Consider the following 25,556-nt stretch of genomic DNA (forward strand, 5'->3'; position numbering starts at 1 on the left):
GACCCTGCCCTGGCCGCCGAGCAACAAACAAAGCCGAGGACTTGGGGCCTTCCCCTCTGGAGATTCTGGACCACACAGTAGCAGCAGCAGCGAAGCAGGCATTTCAGAAGTTTCACCAGATGTTCCTCTGTGCTTTCACGTCCATCTCCATCAAATCAGGATTGTGCACGGCCCCCTACTTGACAAATAACAGACATCACCACCGGAGTGGCCGCTGCGAGCTGCATGGTGCCGCCATCTTTTCCCATTGAGGTTGGGTAAGACTAGAACTAGAGTTCACAGGTTCAGGTTGAAATGTGAAATATTTAAGGGGAGCCTGAGGAGGTACTTTTTTACTCAGAGGGTAGTGTGATGTGGGACGATATACCACTGGAAGTGGTGGATGTGGGTTTGATTGCCACATTTCAGGAAAGCTTAGATAAGTACATGGATGGAGGGCTACAGCCCAGGTATGGGTCGATGGGACTAGGCAGAATAACAGTTCGACATGGACAAGACGGGTTGAAGAGTTTGCTTCTGTGCTGTAGTCCTCTATGACTCTAACTCATAAATTAATAAAGTCTTTTACTTCAGTTCCAAAGTAAAAGCTCACATTCCGTTTCTGACCACAAGAATTTTATAATAAACCCTTAATAAATAGGTCTTCCGCTGTCCCTTTCACCCTATGCTTCATAACCTTAACCCTTGACTTTCCATTAAACTAGATTCCCTCTTCCTGAATCTGTCTTAAGCCCCCACATTGCATTCTTACCCCCAATTTCCTCACAATTCTCTCCCCAATCATCTTGTACTGTCCCACAGCCTTACCCTTCTTCCTCACTTTAATTACCCAACCTAACATGTTTCACCTCCACTCATTACCCCTCTCCCATGTACTTCCATTCTCTACTGTATCCTTTACCCTCTTCACACCTTCTCCCCACACAATCACTTTACTTAGCCTCGCTCCTCCCCTCCTAAACTGCACTCTTCTGCCTAGATCCTATTCTACTCAACTGTTTTTTCCTTCTACCTCTCCTGTCTCTACCCTCCCCTTACCTAAGCATTCTATTGCCTCCTTTCTTCCCCTCCCCATTTCTTCTCCCCCACTTTCCCACTCTTCTGCCTCTTTCTCTCCTCCACTCCCACACTCTCTTCCTTCCCCAATTACTTTTCCCTCTTTCTCCTTACCACTTGCCATCCTGACCCCAGTTCTCCTTCCTCCTCCTATTGATCTCTTCCTCCTTCTCCCAGTCTCTCCTCTGCTCTCTTCTATTAGCTTCCCACCACTCCTTCTGCTACTTTCCTACTTCCTTCCCCACCTCCTTTTCTCAGTCATCCTCCCTCAGCCCCCCGCTTCCTTTTCTCACCCCACCCTCTCCCCTCTCCCATCCTGTCTTTCTTCCATTTGCAGCCTTTCTTGTTCTGCTCCTTCTCCAACTTTGCCCTGATATTGTGTCAATGAGAATCACTCACCACTTGATTGGAGTCCCAGTTGCTTATAATTGAATGATATAGTCACACAACAGATCTGTTCATCATGCGCATTCGGATAATCAAGTACCCAATTAAACTAATCCCATTTACCAACACTTGGTCCAGAGCCTTCTATGCCTTGGTGATTCAAAAACTCATCTAGATGCTTCTTAAAGTTTGTGTCTCTGCTTCCATCAGAGGCAGTGTGTTCCAGATATCAACCACCCTCTGGGTGAAAAATACTTCCTGAGATTCCCCCTAAACATCATAATCCTTATGCTGTCAAGTTTCAGATTTCTCTGGAATGTGGAGTAGTATCTTATTACCTATGCTCTCTATACTTAACACAGCTTCGAAGCTGCTCTCAAGCCCGCCACCTGTCTCTTCTGCTGAGAAACAAACACAATATGTCCAGTCTCTCCTGGTTTCTGAGATGTTCCACCTGTGGCAACATCTTGGTGGATCTCCTCTGCACTCTTTAGGGGGTAATTGTGTCCTTTGTCTATTGTGTGAGCAGAACTGCAACAATATTCCAGCAGTGCATAAACAATGTTTTGTAAAGTCGGGCCATATCCTCCCTGCTTTTACACTTCATTTCCTGGCTAATGAAGGCAAACATGGTATGTGCTTTCTTCACCACTGTACATACCTGTGCTGATTTTTGGACTTGTGTGCACCATTCTTTAATAAAATATATCACACACATATTAAATTCCATCTGTCATAACTCTGACCAATTTACCTGTTGATCAATATAGACCAAGAATATTCATGTCACGGTGAACAACGCCAAGAATTTTCAGTCATCTGTTCAGTGATTTGTGAATTCTGTAAGTGTGAATTTCCGTTTCTGGAACGGCCATAACGCGGACGCGAAGGGATCTATATCCTAGAATGTTGAATTGAGAGTTCTGACCTTTCAAACATGTTTCAGTCATTGACACAATATTATATTCCCACGTACTGATTAATGAAATATTGCCATTTATCGGCAGGATTAAAAATGGTATGTTTTAGGCTAAACAAACCTCGTCAATCCAAGACACAGCCCCTGAAATCAATTGCATTATAGCGAAACTTGCTGAAAATGGAGTAGTAGTTTTATGTAAATTGACAGGTAGGTGCTCCCAAAAAAATATAAACTACTTTGAATAGTTCACTTGTTCATGGGAGCTAAATCCGAATAACACTTAATTATCCATGGGACAGAATTTTTAATATATTTAATGCAGCCAATATTAAATAATAAAATTAATTTTTATCTCGTGATTCTTCACAAATACTAAGTAAACAGTATATTTTGTTATATCCCAAATACTTAGCTAATATGGGGTTCATCAATCGAAAGAACGACTGTCATAAAGATTACTTATTTTGTTTACGATGCTCTGTAAAATTTACTTCAATATTTTGCACTATATAGCTTGAATTTATTACTACGCAATTTGCCTCTCTACGTTGCTACTTTACTAACCGAAGAACGCTCTACTTCCCCAACGAATGGCGTTTTATACTTACTGTGCAAACTCTCTGTTTCTATTGACGGGACTCCCTGTCAATCAGAGTGCGACGCACAGCATTGGCTGGCGCTGCCTGACGGATCTATCTGCCGCAATAAAGTCATCCAGAAAGGAGGAGACGGCTGAGAGCGTCGATATGGTAAATAATCGCGTTACTCGTGAGCAATAATAATTTAGATATGGTGAATTAATTTAATTTAATTTCAAGATTCCAATTACCCTGCCATCGCAATGGAAGAAACATGATGTGTATACGAGATTGTGATCTTTCTTCGGAATATATATTTTACGGTGAAATTCGGTTATTTCCCCCCACTCCGCCCCCTTCTCATTACCGCAATGCCCGTTAGTTGGCAAAAGAATCCTGCCATGCAGCTTTTGTTAGCTGGGAAAGGAATCGTGCTGTGTACTGTTTGGTAAATTCCTCAGAGCGATGATGATGGAGAATAAACGATTTGCATCGGTGTTTGTAAATATGCGTGGTGCTGTATTGGCTGCTCCAACACTCACCGTGGAGGAGAAGGCAGTTCTTCATGGCTTCCTCGGCAACTATTGACCCACACGCACTGTTCTGCTATACTTTACAAATATGCTTTAAGATACAGTAGTTAACATGTTGACGTCAGTTCATAAAAACAAAATCACATTTGCATTTTTTTTCTTATTTATAGTATGGTTTCGTAAATCACGCATTGGAATTATTAATACAGCGCAATTATGGTCCTTTGGTGTGGGAAAATATCAAGTAAGTGTAACATGCAAATATCTTAACATTGCAGACATTTCATCATTATTACCTCAGCTTCACATTACGTTAAATGAGTTTTACGGCTTCGAAATTTATTTGACCTGGAGTCTCAAAATAAATAACAGTAATCGTTAAGCATCCGTCCTCGGCAGCTGTGGAAACTCCAGCGCAGACCTGAAAATCAGTCAGTGTCCACTTAAACGCACTTTCGTTTTGCAGGGTAGGATATTTTATTCTGTAGTGGCACTGAGAGAAATACATGAAACTGCCCTCAGTTCTGTTTGTATTTGGTCATCAAAAACCTTGTGTTAACAGCTACAGTAGATTTTTAATTGACGTAAAATAACTAGCCATTTTCTGCCGGCGAGTTTACAATATTTATTCCTAAAACTCGCTTTAAAAATGTGTTGTAAAAGACATAAGGATTAAATCATGCCAGAACAGTGATAAGCAACACACATAAAAGTTGCTGGTGAATGCAGCAGGCCAGGCAGCATCTCTAGGAAGAGGTGCAGTCGACGTTTCAGGCCGAGACCCTTCGTCAGGACTAACTGAAGGAGAGTGAGTAAGAGATTTGAAAGTTGGAGGGGGAGGGGGAGATCCGAAATGATAGGAGAAGACAGGAGGAGGAGGGATGGAGCCAAGAGCTGGACAGGTGATAGGCAAAAGGGATATGAGAGGATCATGGGACAGGAGGTCCTGGGAGAAAGACAAGGGGGGGGACCCAGAGGATGGGCAAGGGGTATATTCAGAGGGACAGAGGGAGAAAAAGGAGAGTGAGAGAAAGAATGTGTGCATAAAAATAAGTAACAGATGGGGTACGAGGGGAAGGTGGGGCCTTAGCGGAAGTTAGAGAAATCGATGTTCATGCCATCAGGTTGGAGGCTACCCAGACGGAATATAAGGTATTGTTCCTCCAACCTGAGTGTGGCTTCATCTTTACAGTAGAGGAGGCCATGGATAGACATGTCAGAATGGGAATGGGATGTGGAATTAAAATGTGTGGCCACTGGGAGATCCTGCTTTCTCTGGCGGACAGGGCATAGATGTTCAGCAAAGCTGAACATCTACGCTGTGTCCGCCAGAGGACTGGGAGACCGCTTTGCTGAACATCTACGCTCTTGGGTTCTTACCTTGCTAAGCAGCCTCATGTGCAGCACCTTGTCAAAGGCTTTCTTAAAATCGGAGTACACCATGTCTACTGCATCTCCTTTGTCTACCCTGCTTGTAATTGCAGTAGGTTTGTCAGGCTGGATTTTCCTTTCAGGAAACCATGTTGGCTTTGGCCTATCTTATGTGCCTCCAGGTACGCCCAGACCAGATGAACTGCACCCTAGGGTTCTGAAAGAGTTAGCGGTAGAGATTGTGAAGGCATTAGTAATGATCTTTCAAAAATCATTGGACTCTGGCATGGTACCAAAGGACTGGAAAATTGCAAATGTCACTCCACTCTTTAAGAAAGGAGGAAGGCAGCAGAAAGGAAATTATAGACCAGTTAGCCTGACTTCATTGGTTGGGAAGGTGTTGGAGTCAATTGTTAAGGATAAGGTTATGGAGTACTTGGTTACACAGGACAAAGTAGGACAAAGTCAGCATGGTTTCCTTAAGGGAAAATCTTGCCTGACAAACCTGTTGGAATTCTTTGAGGAGATTACAAGTAGGATAGATAAAGGGGATGCAGTGGATGTTGCATATCTGGATTTTCAGAAGGCCTTTGACAAGATGCCACACATGAGGCTGCTTACCAAGTTAAGAGTCCATGGTATTACAGGAAAGTTACTAGCATGGTTAGAGCATTGGCTGATTGGTAGGAGACAGCAAGTGGGAATAAAAAGATCCTTTTCTTGTTGGCTGCCAGTGACTAGTGGTGTTCATCAGGGAGCGGTGTTGGGACCACTTTTTTTTCTGCTATATATCAATGATTTCGATGATGGAATAGATGGCTTTGTTGGCAAGTTTGCAGATGTAAGATTGGTGGAAGGGCAGGTAGTGTTGAGGAAACAGGAAGGCTGCAGAAGGACTTAGATTAGGAGAATGAGCAAGAAAGTGACAAATGAAATACAATGTTGGAAAATGCATGGTCATGCACTTTGGTAGAAGAAATAAATATGCAGAGTCTTATCTGAATGGGGGAAAATCCAAAAATCTGAGCTGCAAAGTGACTTGGGACTCCTTGTGCAGAACACCCTAAAGGTTAACTTGCAGGTTGAGTCGGTAGTGAGGAAGGCAAATACAATGTTAGTGTTCATTTCAAGTGGTCTGGAATATAAGAGCAGGGGTATGATGCTGAAGCTTTATAAGGCACTGGTGAGGCCTCACCTTGAGTATTGTGAACAGTCATGGGCTCCTTATCTAAGAAAAGAGGTGCTGGCTTTGGAGAGGGTTGAGAGGAGGTTTACAAGGATGATTCCAGGAATGAAAGGGTTATCATATGAGGAACATTTGATGGCTCTGGGTCTGTACTCGCTGGAATTTAGAAGGATGAAGAGGGATCTCATTGAAACCTTTTGAATGTTGAAGGCCTAGACAGAGTTAATGTGGAAAAGATGTTTCCCATGGTAGGGGAGTCTAGGACAAGAGGGCACAGCCTCAGGATAGAGAGGCATCCATTTAAAACAGAGATGTGGAGAAATTTCTTTGGCCAGAGGGTGGTAAATTTGTGGAATTTGTTACCACAGGCAGCTATGCAGGCCTGGTCCTCGGGTGTATTTAAGGAGGAGCTTGATAGGTTCTTGATTGCATATGACATCAAAGGTTATGGGGAGAAGGATGGGGAGTGGGACTGAGGTGGGGGGAGGATCAGCCATGATTGAATGGCGAAGTAGACTCAATGGGCCGAATGGCCTAATTCTGCACCTGTGTCTTATGTTTTTATGGTCTTATTAATTGGTTTGAAGTTTTAAGGGTTTGGTTAATGGACAGTATTTTGAACTTGTTACACAGTGATTGTGAAAACCTGAAACAAAAAGAGTATTACTAATGTAACCCTCCGGTTCGGTGAACTGCGTTAGTGTAGGGGAAGACACTCTTTGGCCCGCCAAACTTGTGAAATCTCGTTTGTTTGGATGTTGTCTGAAGTTTTCCCCTGTTACAAAGCAGTAACACGAAATAACAAACAGTACACCATATGCAATTAAACGATTTAGCTTTATAATTCTTAATTTGACTAGAAGGCTAGTAGAGAACAAAAAGAAAAAGGCCCATTTTAATGGAGCAGTCTAATGCACATGGAGCTCATGCCTTTCCCGTCCTTTCGTTCTCCATCGATTTCCTCCGGGTGTTGTTGACTCCTGGCTCCATTCCACGTCCACTCAGTCCTGCAGTCTATGACCTCTCCGTTCTGGCATCTTCTATCTCTATGTTCTGCCGAACAAAAGCCCGCCAATCCCTCACTGTCAGGCACATAAGAAAGAAAACCACTCCCCTCATTGGATGCCACATATTCCAAAGCCCCCATTATCTCTACTCATAACCCAAACACTGCATCTACAGAGAAACCATTACATTAGTAGGGAAACCTTTCCCAGGGGTGTTACACTAGAAATGCCCAGCAATCTTGGTAGCATCTGGAAGAGAGATAAACTATTTTAATGTTACATATGGATGACTTTATAGCAGGATTGTCTGGTGAAGAATCAGAGGTGGACTGTATGAGTTGTAGGAGGTAGCTTGAGTAGGATTGACACAAGAATTGTTCCATGTGACCCACAGAGTTGGGCAGATCTTGGATACACGTGAGTGCCCATTATTAAATCTTTGATTGTGGAGATGAGTTGAGGAGAAGTTACGTTTGAAGAGTACAGGAGGGGGAACTGGTCGGGCCTTTGTTCAAAGTAGAAGCAAAGGTCCTTAAACCATCCTGGTGTGAAATGGAGGGAGTTGAGGAATTATATGTCCATTACTGAAGCTGGGACCATGAAATTGCTAAAGAGGTGGAAGTTATCCAAGATAATATGGATGTAAGTGAGAAGGGAATGGACTGGGAAGCGAGGACAAGTGTCAATTCAGTGAGGCAAGAACAGGCTGAAACAATTAATTTTATAATTCCTTGGTTTAATAAATTACTTCCACTTCCTTAAAGAGATTTATGTTTGTTACTCTCCACTTTGGTTTACTTCATTTCTAAAAATAAAGAGAATGTTATTTTTTCTCTGATTATCTTTTGAAAACTTTGGGATTCTGAAGAATATCTTGTGAACATAAAGTTAAGTAACTGAAGTGACAACTATTTGAGTATACTTGGGTCTTTGACATGATCTACAAGGATTTCATGTTGTTGTTAGGACATATTCTGGAGTCATGGAATATAGCAAATATTAATTTCAACAGCAAACAGTATTTAGATTTGAACATGGATTGTAGATTGGATGTAAAATGCAGCTCAGAACAATGGTCTTCTTGGACTTGCAACTGGGGTCAGATTGCAAACCAGGAAAAACCCTATTGACCTGAGATGTCTGCATGTGCATGAATGCAGCTCAGAGACAGTGGTAATTAACATTCAACCTATGGTATCTGGAGTGTTGGTGTGAATATCCATGTGTTTGAAAGCTATATGTAACTAAAAGGAAGCATTGTCAACCCAAAGTATTGAAGTAAACAATTTCATTGTAGCTATTGAAGCTCCATTGTGTTACCATTGATCTTAAGGGTGTAAAAAGCGATGCACTTTGTGTTTATGAGCCTCTTCCAGGAGTCCCTCCAGTATGATTCCTGCTTTTGTGCTGAATAAAGAACTATATCACCAGCTTCATTGTCTTCCAGTGACCTCATTCTTAGTCACAACAGTAATAACATTGGGTAACATCAGATAGGCAAAAGCAATCAGTTTTCTTTAAAATATTTGATTAAACCATAAGAATCAGAATCAGTATAGTTCAGAATCAGAATCTGAATAGTTCCTGCATTTTATGATTTTATTTTGTTTCCTGCTTCTACATTTTTTTTTGCTGTTTGATATTTATTTCCACAGTAGATCTTCCATTTTATTCTCTGAAACCGCTATGAATTAACTGTGTAGCCATCTTCCTCTTTTTCAGGTTCCACCTATTAACTATAGAATGAAAAAAATGCTCGCCATGTAAGGTAGTGGCTCACACAACTGTATTTCAGCTCCGGGCGTTGGAGTCTAGAGTTCAGTCCCCGCACCCTCCGTAAGGAGTCTGTACATCCTCCCTGTCCAATACGTGGGTTTTCTCCGGGTGCTCCGGTTTCCTTTCACAGTCCAAAGATGTACCGGTTAGTAGGTTAATTGGTCATTGTAGATTGTCTTTTGATTAGGTTAGGGTTAAATAAGGGGTTGTTAGGGGTTGCGGGACATCTTGGCTCGAAGGGCCAGAAGGGTCTATTCTGTGTTGTATCACTAAATAAATAAAATGCAGAGGAAATGATTTTGAAAAGCTGCCCATCTTTTAAGCAGCCATGAAGTCAACCACATATGTGATAAGAACAGAGAGCCATATTGGAATGAACCCATCCTAGTTTATTTCTGATTAATTAGATCATTAAGTCAAAACAATACCTCCCTGGGAATTCTCATTATTGGACCCAATTAACCATGAAGTAACTTACACCAGTCTTTGAAAATCCATGCCAGTTTAATTCCCGTTTGCTTTCAACAACTAACGTTAACCAGACCAGTGGGAAAGTGTCAAAACCTGTGCACATTCACAGAATGCTGGAGGAACTCTACAAGTGACACATCATGTATGGAGAGGAATAAACAGTTAGTGTTTTGGGCCTAGACCATTCCTCAGGCCTGATAAATGTTTCGGTCCAAAATATCAACTGTTTATTCCCCTCCATAGATTCTGCCTGACTTGCTGGGTTCCTCCAGCATTTTCTGTGTGTTGCTCAAAATTTCTAGCATCTGCAGAATCTTTTGTGTTTATTTGTGCACATCCTTCCCTTTCAAATGATTACAAGTAGTGATATTTTGCCACTGATTTCTATATTCTCGAAACTTTCTCATCGTTACTTCAAAATGCATAGTAACAATGATTCGTTATCTATGGATTTCCACAGGAGTTCTTGTCAAGCGATTCATGGAAGTCCTGAAAATAAAAGCATAAACAGCAATGGAAGAAGACTGTGTGAACTTCTGCAGAAACTCATTGTTAATCGTGTATCATATTTTCTCATTGTTTTCTTGTTGTAGGAAAGAAGCACAGGTGGATGTAGAAGGACAATTTTTGGTACGGATTATTTATGACGATTCTAAAACATATGATTTAATCAGTGCAGCAAGCAAAGTCCTAAGTAAGTATTTTTTTCATTTCAATGACTTTTGGTAATAGAACCAAATAGGTCGATCACTTGTTTTCCACAAAGTGAACTATTATGTCTTTATCATGAGATCCACAGCCTAATTGTTTTGATTTTGTTGACAAGTAGTTTCAGTTCACTCAGTTGCTTTGATTCTTGAAGATCAGCTTTTTCCTCTGTACATGTGAGTGTAGAGATTTTGAGTGTGATAGTGATATTGCCCCAGTATTCTAGGCATGAGTGTGTGGCTGGAGGAAAACACACAGATTGTCACATCTCTCTGATTGTAACCTTGCAGAACATAGCTCTTTAGAAAGGCTAAGATAGCATGTGTCCCCATTAAATGCCTCTTCCCATGACTACATCTATTGCAACTGTGGAGCCTGCTATGGCACTCCCACCCAAAAAGAACATGTCAGAAGGATCTTCAGGATAGCACCCATTTTGGATAACTTCCAAGTCCTTCAGTGTGAGCAGTTTGAGTGACACTTTCTATTAGTGTTGCTAGAAAACAAGGAATGTTATGGAAGTATGATTGCCAAATCCAGTCCTGCCTTGGTAATGTTCCAGTGATTGAGTCTGATGTTAACGCAGGTTTGTCTAAAACGGAAAAGCTTTCAAATACGTTTCATGAGATGAAGTACCTGGTTCTATTTCCAGAGTGACACAATGCAACCTAGATATCGTTGCAAAGGTATTCCACTTGAATTAAAAATCAGGTCTCAATTGCATAGCATTGGGGGCCAATAATATGGTACACTGTTTAATTCAAGACAATTCTATTTTTTTCATTTTTACCATAAAAAGGAATGATATCCTATATCCCCATTCTATAATTCTTCCCCATTTACCCAGTTTTTGCATACTCTTTGCAACATTTTAATTTTCCCACTTATAGTCTCTTTGTATCATCAGCAAAGTTGAAATTGTTAACATCTGTGAAGAGTTAAGTACACTTCAGTATCGATGGCAACGTGGTGCAACTGGTGGAGCTATTTCTTATAACTCCAGTGACACAAGTTCAGTCTTGACCTCTGATACCGCCCTTGCCTTTCGGAGTTGACACTTTCCATCTGGAGCTGTGTCGTCGTCCTTCAGGAGATTCTTCTTGCATCCCTTTGCTGCTCGCGTCCCAATCCTCTGGTTTATTGATCTTTCTAATATTGTATGAAGGGGGGATTTTGCAAAGCTGTATAGATAATGTAAGCACCTCTTGGATTATATTGAAATAAGGGTGAAGTGGGATTACTTTAAGTTTTTGGCAGGTGAGCCAAATGCCTTCATTTTCTGTAAATTTCTGTGATACTGTTCTGATGAATGATTAAGACTCCAGTATCATTGACTTTTCAACCAGAATGCGTTTGAGTTAGGAAGGCAGTTGTTGAGAATGGTATGTTCATAAATGTGATTCATGGAAATCTGGAAAGGTTTATATATTATCTTTGACTTTCTAGGATGTAAATTCTGTTTAGTCTGTAGCACAAACTGGACATTATTGGATTTCTCTTCTGTTCCATGTTTCATCAAATATTTAACTTCGGTTTAGTCATTTCCATTTTGCCAGAAGATATTATGAATATTTTTGCATGATGAGTTATTAAGCTTCTATAAACACAGCCAGTTAATAACACAGATGATCAATCTTATTTGAGATTTTTGGAATGAGACCTAACAGTGAGTTATGAGATAATTTCTTTCCAGAAATCAATGCTGGTGAAATTCTGCAGATGTTTGGGAAGATGTTTTTTGAATTCTGCCAAGAATCTGGCTATGATACAATCCTTCGAGTTCTAGGCTCCAATGTTCGAGAGTTTTTGCAGGTAAATGCAAAACTACAACATGTTTCAGTTTAAACATGAGATATTTTAAAATACTTGCTATAGTGCAATTGCTTGAATTGAAATGTTAAAATTTGTCATACAACATCATGTCTTTTCGAGATCTTAATGCCGCTTGTTTGCTCTTTTCTCATGCCATTGCATATTTTACAAAAAAACATGCATTAAGCCTATTTAAGTCTACCAATGTTAAGTTTATTCTTTAGTGCCACTCTCCTGTTAACGGTGTATCCTAGAGTAATGTATATAGCAAATATAAATTTCAACAGCAGCCAGTCTTCAGATCTGAATGTGGATTGTAGATTGAATTTAAAATGCAGCTCAGAACAATGGTCTTTCTGGAGCGCAGATTGGGGTGATTGCAAACCCAGTCACCTGAGATGTCTGCATACATAACTCAGAAACAGAGACACCAATCTTGTGTGTGTTGGTGTGAAGATTTGGAGGTGTTTGAAATTATATGCAATGCAAAGGAAGCATTATGAATGCATTGTAATCAAAGAAATCATGCTGTTGTTACCTTTGTTCTTTAACGTATAAAATGTGATGCAATATTTGGTCAGGAGGCCTCTTCTTTCGATAGTGTCTCCAGTCTGATGTCTGCTACTTGTTTTGCTGAACAAAGACTTCTGTATCCACCAGGTTCAGTGTCTCTCCGGTGACTTTGTTCGCAGTCATAACATTTGCCCTCGTAGTGCTATAAATGATTCCCTTTCGAATATGTGTCCTGTTCTACTTTGATCGTTATGTCTGTATCTCTCCTGATTCCTGCCCCTAGCTGTGCATGGCTGGTGAATGTTCCAAGTGAGTCTGAAAACACAATATTTACATTATACAAAAATACCATCCTCCCTAATACATTAGTAGAAGCTATGAAGTTTGTTTGCAATAGTGTTTGGCTAACTTGCCAAGGTACAAATATGGCAATACAGTATTTCACATTAGAAACCATAGAAAAACTACGGCACAGAAACAGGCCTTTTGGCCCTTTTTGGCTGTGCCGAACTATTTTCTGCCTAGTCCCACTGGCCTGCACACGGACCATATCCCTCCATACACCTCCCATCCATGTATCTGTCCAATTTATTCTTAAATGTTAAAAAAGAACCCGCATTTACCAGCTCGTCTGGCAGCTCATTCCATACTCCCACCACTCTCTGTGTGAAGAAGCCCCCGCTAATGTTTCCTTTAAACTTTCCCCCCCTCACCCTTAACCCAAGTCCTCTGGTTTTTTTCTCCCCTTGCCTCAGTGGAAAAAGCCTGCTTGCATTCACTTGATCTATACCCATCATAATTTTATGTACCTCTATCAAATCTCCCCTCATTCTTCTATGCTCCAGGGAATAAAGTCCTAACCTATTCAACCTTTCTCTGTAACTGAGTTTCTCAAGTCCCGGCAACATCCTTGTAAACCTTCTCTGCACTCTTTCAACCTTATTTATATCCTTCCTGTAAATTGGTGACCAAAACTGAACACAATACTCCAGATTCGGCCTCACCAATGCCTTATACAACCTCATCATAACATTCCAGCTCTTATACTCAATACTTTGATTAATAAAGGCCAATGGACCAAAAGCTCTCTTTACGACCGTATCTACCTGTGACGCCACTTTTAGGGAATTTTGTATCTGTATTCCCAGATCCCTCTGTTCTGCTGCACTCCTCAGTGCCTTACCATTAACCCTGTATGTTCTACCTTGGTTTGTCCTTGCAACGTGTAATACCTCACACTTGTCTGTATTAAACTCCATCTGCCATTTTTCAGCCCATATTCCCAGCTGGTCCAAGTCCCTCTGCAGGCTCTGAAAACCTTCCTCACTGTCTACTACACCTCCAATCTTTGTATCATCAGCAAATTTGCTGATCCAATTTACCACATCATCATCCAGATCATTGATATAGATGACAAATAACAATGGACCCAGCACTGATCCCTGTGGCACACCACTAGTCACAGGCCTCCACTCGGAGAAACAATTCTCTACTACCACTCTTTGGCTTCTTCCATTGAGCCAATGTCTAATCCAATTTACCACCTCTCCATGTATACCTAGCGACTGAATTTTCCTAACTAACCTCCCATGCGGGACCTTGTCAAAGGCCTTACTGAAGTCCATGTAGACAATATCCACTACCTTCCTTTCATCCACTTTCCTGGTAACCTCCTCGAAAAACTCCAGTAGATTGGTCAAACATGACCTACCATGCACAAAGCCATGTTGAATCTCCCTAATAAGTCCCTGTCTATCCAAATGCTTGTAGATTCTGTCTCTTAGTACTCCCTCCAATAACTTACCTACTACTGACGTTAAACTTACCGGCCTATAATTTCCTGGATTACTTTTTGATCCTTTTTTAAACAACGGAACAACATGAGCCACTTTCCAATCCTCCGGCACCTCACCTGTCGACAGCGACATTTTAAATATTTCTGCCAGACCCCTTGCAATTTCAACACTAGTCTCCTTCAAGGTCCGAGGGAACACCCTGTCAGGTCCCGGGGATTTATCCACTTAATTTTCCTCAAGACAGCAAGCACCTCCTCCTTTTCTATCTGTACAGTTTCCATAATCTCACTACTTGTTTCCCTGAATTCCATAGATTTCATGCCAGCTTCCTTAGTAAGTACAGACGCAAAAAACCTATTTAAGATCTCCCCCATTTCCTTTGGTTCCGCACATAGCCGACCACTCTGATCTTCAAGAGGACCAATTTTATCCCTTACAATCCTTTTGCTCTTAATATACCTGTAAAAGCTCTTTGGATTATCCTTCACTTTGACTGCCAAGGCAACCTCATGTCTTCTTTTAGCCCTCCTGATTTCTTTCTTAAGTATTTTCTTGCACTTCTTATACTCCTCAAGCACCTTATTTACTCCCTGTTTCCTATACATGTCATACAACTCCCTCTTCTTCTTTATCAGAGTTGCAATATCCCTTGAGAACCAAGGTTCCTTATTCACATTCACTTTGCCTTTAATCCTGACAGGAACATACAAACTCTGCACTCTCAAAATTTCTCCTTTGAAGGCCCCCCACCTACCAATCACACCTTTGCCAGAGAACAGCCTGTCCCAATGCACGCTTTTTAGATCCTTTCTCATTTCTTCAAATTTGGCCTTCTTCCAGTTCAGAACCTCAACCCTAGGACCAGATCTATCCTTGTCCATGATCAAGTTGAAACTGATGGTGTTATGATCACTGGAACCAAAGTGCTCCCCTACACAGACTTCCGTCACTTGTCCTAACTCGTTTCCTAACAGGAGACCCAATATTGCATCCCCTCTAGTTGGTCCCTCTATATATTGATTTAGAAAACTTTCCTGAACACATTTTACAAACTCTAAACCATCTAGACCCGTAACAGTATGGGAGTTCCAACCAATATATGGAAAATTAAAATCCCCTGCCACCACAACTTTATGTTTCCTGCAGTTGCCTGCTATCTCTCTGCAGATTTGCTCTTCCAATTCTCGTTGACTATTGGGTGGTCTGTAATACAATCCCACTAATGTGGCCATACCTTTCCTGTTTCTCAGCTCCACCCATAAGGACTCAGTAGACAAGCCCTCTAATTTGTCCTGCCTGAGCACTGCTGTAATATTTTCCCTAACAAGCAATGCTACTCCCCCACCTTTCATTCCCCTGCCTCGATCACATCTGAAACATCGGAACCCTGGAATATTAATCTGCCAGTCCTGCCCCTCCTGTAGCCAAGTTTCACTAATTGCTATAACGTCATAATTCCATGTGTCAATCCACGCCCTCAACTCATCCACCTTCCCTGCAATACTCCTAGCGTTGAAATATATACCCCTCAGAAGATTTTTACCACCACTCACAACCTATTAGTGGATTTGCTTGAACTTTTAACATCATTTATTTTCACCCCAGCCACACTGTCAGCTCTGGCACTCTGGTTCCCATCCCCCTGCAAATCTAGTTTAAAGCCTCCCCAATAGCACTAACAAACCTCCTTGAAGGGATATTGGTCCCCCTGTAGTTCAAGTGTAACCCGTCTCTCTTGTACAGGTCCCACCTGCCCCAGAAGAGGTCCCAATGATCCTGAAATCTGAAACCTTGCCCCCTACACCAGTTCCTCAGCCACTTGTTCATCCTCCAGAGCATCCTATTCTTACCCTCACTGGCACGTAGCACAGGTAGCAATCCTGAGATTACCACCCTTGAGGTCCTGCTTTTCAACTTCCTACCAAGCTCTCTATACTCACTGTCCAGGACCTCTTCACTCTTCCTTGCTATCTCATTGGTACCAATGTGCACCAAGACATCTGGCTGATCACCCTCCCACTTCAGAATGTCACGCAAGTAATCAGAGACATCCTTGACCCTGGCATCCGGGAGGCAACAAACCATCCTGGATTCTCTGTCATGACCACAGAACCTCCTATCTGCACCTCTAACTATTGAGTCCCCTATCACTACCGCTCTCCTCTTTTTCCACTCTCCCTTCTGCACTGCAGAGCCAGACTCAGTGCCAGAGATCCGGCTACTGCAGCTTGTTCCAGGTAAGTCATTCCCCCCCCCAACAGTATCCAATGAAGTATACTTTTTGAGGGGAATGGCCACAGGGGAACCCTGCTCTGCCTGCCCTTTCCCCTTCCCTCACCTGACAGTGACCCAATTTCCTGTCCTCTGCTCCTTTGGTGTAACTACCTCCCTGTAGCTACGATCTATAATCTCCTCATTCCCCCGAATGATCCGCAGGTCATCCAGCTCCTGCTCCAGTTCCCTAACATAGTTTGCCAGGAGCTGCAGCTGGATGCACTTCTTGCAGGTGTCGTTGTCAGGGACATCGGAGGGCTCCCTGACTTCCCATATCCTGCAAGAGGAGCATTCCAACATCCTGCCTGGCATTCTCTCTACTCTAAACAACCTGAACAAAAAACTTACCGGAACCTACCCTGGCCTCTGCCTGTTCTCGCTGAAGCCTGTTGAGCCAAAGCCGTCCCACTCTGACTCAGTCCACTCCGACGTTGGCTGCTACAACGATGGCCGCTGTATATGGTGGTCTGCTTTTAAACCTTGGCGCGCTACATCACGTGCCTGCGCAGTGCAGATACTTCTCCCCGAGCAGTGTTTAAAAAAAATGACTTTTTTTATCTGGTCAGGGATTGTTTCTCTAAGCCCCAAGCTTGAGAAATATATTGTTGACCTTTTGTCCATAAGTCTTGTCTGAGAGTACACCCAGAGTGGCCACTATTCATAATTGCCTTTTAACTTTTTTTCTCTCTGTTCTCTTTCATTCTTAATCATTCTGCTTTTTGCAGCAAGGCCCGTGCCTTTGCAATATCCAGATTATGTACCACGTAGTAGATGCCAAAAAAGCATGAGGTCCTATCCAGAGAGCATGATGCCTACTGAGTTACTTACTCAGGAAGAATCTGATAGCAGTCTTACCTGAGCTCATGATGACCCTTGGACTGTGATTGTAATTGCATTCTCCAGGACAACATGTCTGGGATGAAATGGATAGAGGAACTAAAACTAAAGCAGAGTAGCTTTGTTTCCAAGGGCTAACCAGCCAATTGGTGAGGAAGAATCATAGAACACTACAACTCTTTGGCCTATGTAGTCCATACCGAACTATTAATCTGCCTAGTCCCATCAACCTGCACCCAGACCATACCCCTCCCATCCATGTACCTATCAGAATTTCTATTAAGTGTTGAAATTGACTCCACATCTACCACTTGCACTGGCAGCTTATTCCATACTGAGTAAGATGTTCCTCTCGTGTTCCTCTTAAACTTTTCACCTTTTACCCTTAACTCATGACCTCTAATTGTAGTCTCACCCAACTCAGTGGAAAAAGCTTGCATGTAATTTATCTATACCCCTCATAATTTTGTATACGTCTATCAAATCTCCCCTCAATCATCTACATTCGAAGGAATAAAGTCCTAACCTACTCAACCTTTCTCTATAACTCAGGGCCTCAGGTCCCAGCAACATCCTTGTAAGTTTTCTCTGTACACTTTCAAACTTGTTTACATCTTCCCTGTAGGTAGGCAGTTAAAACGGCACACAGTGTTCTAAATTAGGGCTCACCAATGTCTTATACAATTTCAACATAACATCCCAACTCTTGTACTCAGTACATTGATTTATGAAGGCCAATGTGCCAAAAAGTTTCTTCATGACCCTATCTACCTGTAATGCCACTTACAGGGAATTCTGGATCAGTATTCCGAGATTCCTCTTTTCCACCACACTCGTCAGTACCCTACTGCTCACCATGTAAGACTTACCCTGGTTGGTCTTCCAAAAGTACAGCAATTGTAGGCATTATTTTCCATCTACCATTTTTCTAGCTGGACCAGATTCTGCTGCAAGCTCTGATAGTCTTCCTTGCTGTTTGCTACAGCGGCAATGTTGGTGTCATCTGCAAATTTGTGGATCCAGTTTACCACATGGATTCAGATCATTGATGTAGATGACAATGACAACAACGGACCCAGCACCAATCCTTGTGGCACACCACTTGTCACAGACCTGCTGACAACCATCTACCACCACTGTCAGGCTTCTCCCATGAGGTCAATGTCTAATCCAATTTACTACCCGATCTTGAATGCTAAGTATCTGAACCTTCTTGACCAGCCTCCCATACGGGGCCATGTCAAAGGCTTTGCTAAAGTTCATGTAGACAAAATCTACTGCCTTGTCTTCGTCAGCTTTCGTGGCAACTTCTTCGAAAAACTATCAGATTGGTGGACACAACCTACAATGCATAAAGCCCTGCTGACTATCCCTAAACAGTCCCTGTCTATCCAAATACTTGTAAATCCAGTCTCTTAGAATGCCTCCCAATAACTTGTCCACTACTGATGTCAGGCTCACTAGCCTATAATTTCCTGACTTACTCTTAGAGCCTTTCTTAAACAATGGAACAATATTAACTATCTTGCAATCCTCCAGCATCTCACCCATAGCTAAGGATGTTTTAAATGTCTCATCTAGGGCCCCTGTAATTCCTGACTAGTCTGCCATGTCTGAAAGAAAACCTTGTTGGGCCCTTAGGGTTTATCCATCCTAATTTATCCTGAAGACAGTAAACACCTCCTCTTCTGTAATCTGTATATGTCTCATGATCTATATTGCCTGACATCCATAGACTCTGTGTCTGTCTCCCAAGTAAATACAGATGCCAAAAGTTCATTTAAGATCTTCCCCTAATCTTTCAAATCCATGCATAGGTTTCTACTCTGATATTCCAGAGGAACAATTTTGCCTCTTGCTATCCTTTTGCTTTTAATATATCTGTAGAATCCCTTAGGATTCTCGTTTACCTTTTCTGCTAGAGCAACCTCACGCCTTCTTTTAGCTGTCCTGATTTCCTTCTTAAGTGTTCTCTTATACTCCTCAAGTACCTCATTTGTTCCTACCTGCTTATATGTGCTATGCGGTTCCTTCTTTTTCCTAACCTGGGCTCAATATGTCCTTAAAACCAAGGTTCCCTAAACCTGTTATCCTTGCTTTTTATTCTGACAGGAACATGCAAATTTTACTGTCAAAATTTCACTCTTGAAGTCCTTAGAAATACCAAGTACACCTTTCCAGCAAACAACCTGGCCCAATCCACATTTGCCAGATCTTTTCTGATACCATAAAAATTGGCCTTTTTCAATTTAGAATCTGAACCCAAGGACCAGACCTATCCTTCTCCATAACTACCTGAAACTAACGGTGTTATGATCATTAGATGCAAAGTGTTCCCCTATACAAACTTCTGTCATCTACTCTGTCTTATTCCCTAATAGGAGATCTAGTATTGCATTCCTCTAGTTAGGACTTCTATGTACAAAGGAAGCTTTCCTGAATATATTTCACAAACTCGTTCCCATCCAGCCCTTTTACCGTATAGGAGTCCCAATCAATATGCAGAAAGCTAAGACAGCCTGTTATTACAGCCTTAAGTTTCTTGCAACAGCTTGCGTTCCCTCTACAAATTTATTCCTCTAAATCCTGTGGACTGTTGGGTGGTCTATAATATAATCCCATTAATGTGGTCATACCTTTCTTATTCTTCAGTTCCACCCATAAAGCCTCACTAGATGATTTCTCTGGTCTGTCCTGTCTAAGCATTGACGTAATCCTTCCCACTTGTTTATGTCTAAGTGTATGGCAGCGGTCCGCAACCACCGTGCCGCGGACTGGTACCGGGCCACAAAGCATGTGCTACCGGGCCACAAAGCATGTGCTACCGGGCCGCGAGGAAACGATATGATTTGGCAATATGGGTCAGCTGCACCTTTCCTCATTCCCTGTCACGCCCACTGTTGAGCTTGAATGCACACAAGGTCATTACCCACGTGTCATCCATGTCAGCGCAGGAAGGAGATCAACTCCTCGAGCTTGCAAGTGACGGCAGGCTGAAAAGTATGTTTGACATAACATCTCTGCCAGCATTCTGGATCAAAGTCGAGGCTAAATATCCTGAGATAGTCACGAAAGCACTGAAAACGTTGCTTCCATTTCCAACATGCCTCTGCAATGAATGCAACAAAAACTAAATTGCGGAATTGACTGGACATAAGGAACCTCTTCAAGTATCGCTGTCTCCCATCACCCCTCGATGGCACCATCTTGTTGCAGGGAACATGTATTCAGCCCAGGGCTCCCACTGAATCAGCGATATTGGTGTGTTGCAATGATTTTATATGTTCATACGGGGAAAATATGTGCTGTGTGTTTAATATCCAAATGTTACTTAGAATGTTATGATGCTACCGACTTATAAGTGACTTATATGACCATATAACAATTACAGCATGGAATGAGGCCATCTCTGCCCTTCTAGTCCGTGCTGAACGCTACTCTCACCTAGTCCCACCGACCTGTACTCAGCCTATAACCCTCCATTCCTTTCCTGTCTGTATAGCTATCCAATTTTTCTTTAAATGATAATATCGAACCTGCGTCTACCACTTCTACTGGGAGTTCGTTCAACACTTACTTCAAGCTCCCCTGTCCTCCCGTGATAATTGACTTATTACTATATTCATGCGAGGAAAATATGCACTGTGTGTTTAATATTAAATTCGTTAGATAAACCCTTTTAGAAATGAAATTGAGTGTATTAGCCACTTATCACCTATATTTAGGTCGTGATTAACACCCCCCCCCCCGAACAGAATCGCCAAAAATGATTTGTAGAAAAAAATCGGCACTCATGCATGCGCACTGGTCATTGTAGTCTTTCTCGGGGTAAACACAACGTATTTGACTGCTACTCTTGTCCATTGGCAACCCTACCCCTCCCCCCGGGTCAGCCGGTCCACAAGAATATTGTCAATAATAAACCAGTCCGCATTGCAAAAAAGGTTGGGGACCCCTGATCTATGGACCCCCCCGCAAACATTGAGCTGCCAGTCCTGCCCCTCCTACAACCAAGTCTTAGTTTTGGCTACAATGTCGTAATTCCATGTGCTGATCCATGCCCTAAGCTCATCCACCTTTCCTACAATACTCCTTACATTGAAAAGTTCAGAACATTAGTCGCACTAGGCCCAATCTTTTAGATTCCTGACTTTTTATGTAGGTTTAACAACATCTTTCTGCACTCCACTATCTGTTCTAGTGCCCTGGTTCCCATTCCCCTGCAATTCTGATTTAACAACCCCCCCCCCCACCCCCGTGCAGCACAAGCAAACCTCCCCAGTGGGATATTAATCTCCCTCCAGTTGGGGTGCAAATTGTCCTGTCTGTATAGGTCCTACCATCCTGGAAGAGAACCCAATGATCCCAAAATCTGATGCCCTCCTTCCTGCACCATTTCCTTTGCATGTGTTAAACTGTAAGATCTTCCTATTTCTGGCCTCACTAGCATGTGGCACGGGTGGCAATCCTGAGATAACAACTCTGGAAGTCTTGTCTTTTAACTTAGCAACTAACTCCCTGAAGTCACTTTGTAGGACCTCGTCATCCCTCCTACCCATGACGTTGGTACCGGGAATCTCATTTTCTCCCATTGAACCTTCTTTCTGTTCCCCAACCAACGAATTTCCTATTACTACAACTGACACCCTTCTCCCCTCTTCCCTTCTGAGCCACAGAGCCAGACACTTGACTGCTCTGGCTTTTCTCTGCTAGGCCATTCCCCCCTAACAGTATCCTAAGCGATATACCTGTTATTGAGAATGGCTACAGGGGTTCTCTGCATGGGCTGCCCTCTTAACATCCTTGTCCTGCACCTTGGATGTAACTACCTCCATGTATATCCTGTCGCTCAACCCCTCAACCTCCTGAATGATCTGGGGTACATCCAGTTCCAGCTCCAACTCCTTACGCGTTTTGTTAGAAGCTGGATGCACTACTTGCAGGTGTAGTCACCCGGGACACTGGAGGTCTCCTTGCCTTCCCACGTCCCACAAGAGGAGCATTCCACTATCCAGCCTGGCATCTCCTCTGCTCTAAATGTGCAATAAGAAAGACTAAATAACAGAAAAAAATGTACCTTTGGCTTCCTATCCCCTTGCCGAACCTCAATGAATCGAAGCCTCAACTCCCTCCTCTAACACTGGCCCACTCACAGAATGACTGCTCTGCTTAAACCGAACTTCTTGTTATTGGTCTTTGCCATGTGCATAATTATGCACAGTCCAACGTCTGCTGAAAAAGTGACAATTGCCCCATCTCATTTTCTTAAACTCTCTCTCCCTCTATGCAGTCTGATGTCTCCTCGGAAACTATGGTGCAAAAAATGCCCACTGCCCCCTTCACTTCTTTTAATCTCTCCTATGCCGTCTGATGTCTTCTTGAGAACTGTGGCACGTGGAAAAAAAAGTTGGCTGAATCCTGGCAGGCATTACGAATTGTCTTAGGTTGAATGAGTATTACAATGTTCCTGGATGCATAGCATCCTTCATTTTCCTACTGGTCGTTCAAGCTGGATATTCACAGAATGGCAGCATTTTCAGTTGCAGAGGTCTTGGTAATGCACATTGCCGACTAATACTTCTTGAAGTCTTCTATTTGGGCTACTTTCCAGTGCCCAATACCGTGTACACAAGAATGGAATCGGTTTCATTCTTCAAGGGAGGAGATTTGTGATGCCCTATTTATCATGGGACGCTGTAGTCAGTGACTATAGGTGCTACTGGCTGACGTGATGTACAGCAGGGGGCCTCAAGCTTTTTTGCACTGCGGACCGGTTTATAATTGACAATATTCTTGAGGACCGGGGGTGGGGGGGGGGGCGGTGTTGTAGGGTTGCCAACGGACAAGAGTAGCTTTCAAATACGTTGTGTTTCCCCCGAGAAAGACTACATTGACCATGAAGCCTTGCGTGGGCATCAGTGCACATGCGTGACTTGCACATGTGTGTACGTGCCGATTTTTTTCCCCACAAGTCATTTTTGGCGATTCTGTTCGGGGGCGGGGGAGTGTTTATCACGACTGGAATACCGTATAGGTGATAAGTGGTTAATACACTCAATTTCGTTTCTAAAAGTGTTTATCTAATGAATTTAATATTAAACACACAGCACATATTTTCCTCGCATGAATATAGTGATAGGGCAATTATCAGGGGAGGACAGGGGAGCTTGAAGTAAGTGTTCAACGAACTTCCAGTAGAAGTGGTAGAGGCAGGTTCGATATTATCATTTAAAGAAAAAAACTGAATAGGTATATGGACAGGAAAAGAACGGAGGGTTGTGGGCTGAATGCAGGTCGGTGGGACTAGGTGAGAGTAGCATTCAGGGCAGAGATGGCCTGTTTCTGTGCTGTAATTGTTATATGGTTATATAAATCAATAGCATCATAACATTTTAAGTAACGTTTAGATATTAAACACACAGCACATATTTTCCCTGTATGAACATATAAAATCATTGCAACACACCAATATCGCTGAATCAGTGGGAGCCCTGGGCTTGTTTCCCTGCAACAAAGACGGTCCCATCGAGGGGTGATGAGAGACAGCAATAGTCGAAGGAGGTTCCTTATGTCCAGTCTATTCCGCAGTTTAGTTTTCATGGCATTCATTGCAGAGATATGTTGGAAATGGAAGCAACGTTTTCAGTGCTTTCATGGTTATCTCAGGATATTCAGCCTTGACTTTGATCTGGAATGCCAGCAGAGGTATTATGTCAAGCATACTTTTCAGCCTGCCGTCATTTGCAAGCTCGAGGAGTTGATCTTCCCGCACTGACATGGCTGATGCGCGGGTAATGACCTCGTGTGCGTTCAAGCTCAAGAGTGTGTGACAGGAAATGAGGAAAGGTGCAGCTGACTCATATCGCCAAATCATACCGTTTCCTTGCGGCCCGGTAGCGCATGCTTTGCGGCCCGGTGGTTCGGGACCACTGATGTAGAGCTTAAGAAGGCAATGAGGAACTTCACCAGAACAAGCAGAGCTCCACATGCAGAAGGTGACAGAATACCTCTGACTTAAATTTTATTCTCCAGACGCAGTTCTTTTCAAAAAGGTTGTGATTGGAGCATAGCTTTTGGAACAGTTCTAGCTACTCAGAAAAATATAATTCTTGGCCTGTGCCGAAAGGCTTCTGGGGCATGTTTACTTCACTCAAATCCCGTTTATTCCCCCCCCCCCCCCCCCACGCCCCCGTGCAGTGGGGTTTTGGTTTTGGCCCATTTACAGCTGTTTTGGATGATCCTGGATGCTCAGAAGGACCATGACTGGAGCACCCACAGTGACCAATGAAATAAAGGTTGTCTCCCAGATAGACAAGCCCTAACCTTACTTCACCTCTGTCCAGTCAATATCCAGCAATCTTGTACATAATGAATGGTCTCCTTAAATGACATGGGTGCAGGGCAAGACTCTGCCAGTTAGACCCGATTTTCAGAGCCTTATCCAAACTGTGTGGTTGAATTTCACAGTTTCAGGACAAGTTGGAGGATCTGCAGGGCACCTGCTGTGCCATTGAATAAGATTGTGGTTGATCCTACTCTGTTTCTGTCTCTATAGATGCTGCTGGATCTGCTGAGTATTTCTAACATGTCATGTTTTTGTTGCAGTTAAGCCCCTCTATTTGGGCAGGTGGGGCTCATCAGCCTTGGAGGGCAGCCCACCCAGGAGAAGGAAAACTCTGATTTTAAACCTCCACTGCCTTGCGGCCATACCCAGCTGTGGTAAAGGCTTTGGGAGTAAACCCGAGGAGAAATCCGGAGCCAGAGTCCCTCAGACAGTTTGATGTTGTTTACAACTTCACTCTGGCAGCCTCTGCGACGACACTGGTGCCAAGCTGTATCAGTGCTTGCCCTTCCCTTGGACTACATCAGTGATGTGGAGAGGGGGAACCTGCTGCATGGGCAACAGCTGGTTCTTCAAATCTTCCCGCCCAGGCTTGCGCCCTGGAGAGGACACAGTCCAGCAGAGGTGCAAACCCATGATCCCCTGGGATCTACAGCTGCCTACTAAAAATAAAGCCTCTCTATTAAACTGGATATTAATAAGCTATGACTAGATTAAAACTCTGTCTTATTACCCTGCACAGTATTTTCTTAGATTTTCATGACTAAACAGTAAAGATTGTAGATATTCCCCTGCTCAATATTCAACGTTTTCATGAATGAACGCTAAAGATTATAGGTTTCTCCCAATATTATAACTTTTGCTGGAGTAAGTGTGCCATGTGTCAACTGTGACATCATTGGAGACACAGCAGACAGGGAAATAGTTCACTCCCAGTGGGGAAGTATCATCTGCATCGTGGAGAACCACTCGTAGACTTGTCTATGC

At 42.8% G+C, this 25,556-nt stretch overlaps 1 protein-coding gene across 2 annotated transcripts in view; it reads left to right on the forward strand.

The window, feature by feature from the left end:
• The first annotated feature begins 3,048 nt into the window (after positions 1–3,048).
• Positions 3,049–25,556, forward strand: part of gucy1b1 (guanylate cyclase 1 soluble subunit beta 1) — a 40,491-nt gene continuing 17,983 nt past the window's right edge. Inside the window, exons 1-4 of one of the 2 annotated variants that reach the window (XM_072255975.1) lie at positions 3,049–3,114; positions 3,647–3,720; positions 9,881–9,981; positions 11,689–11,807. In XM_072255975.1, coding sequence (XP_072112076.1) covers positions 3,112–3,114; positions 3,647–3,720; positions 9,881–9,981; positions 11,689–11,807 — 297 coding nt within the window. In that variant the 5' untranslated portion in view covers positions 3,049–3,111. Of the gene's footprint in view, positions 3,115–3,646; positions 3,721–8,801; positions 8,962–9,880; positions 9,982–11,688; positions 11,808–25,556 lie in introns of those variants that run through there. The other variant, XM_072255976.1, reaches the window with a different exon arrangement.

Source organism: Mobula birostris, chromosome 4, assembly GCF_030028105.1.
Source record: "Mobula birostris isolate sMobBir1 chromosome 4, sMobBir1.hap1, whole genome shotgun sequence".
NCBI lineage: Eukaryota > Metazoa > Chordata > Chondrichthyes > Myliobatiformes > Myliobatidae > Mobula > Mobula birostris.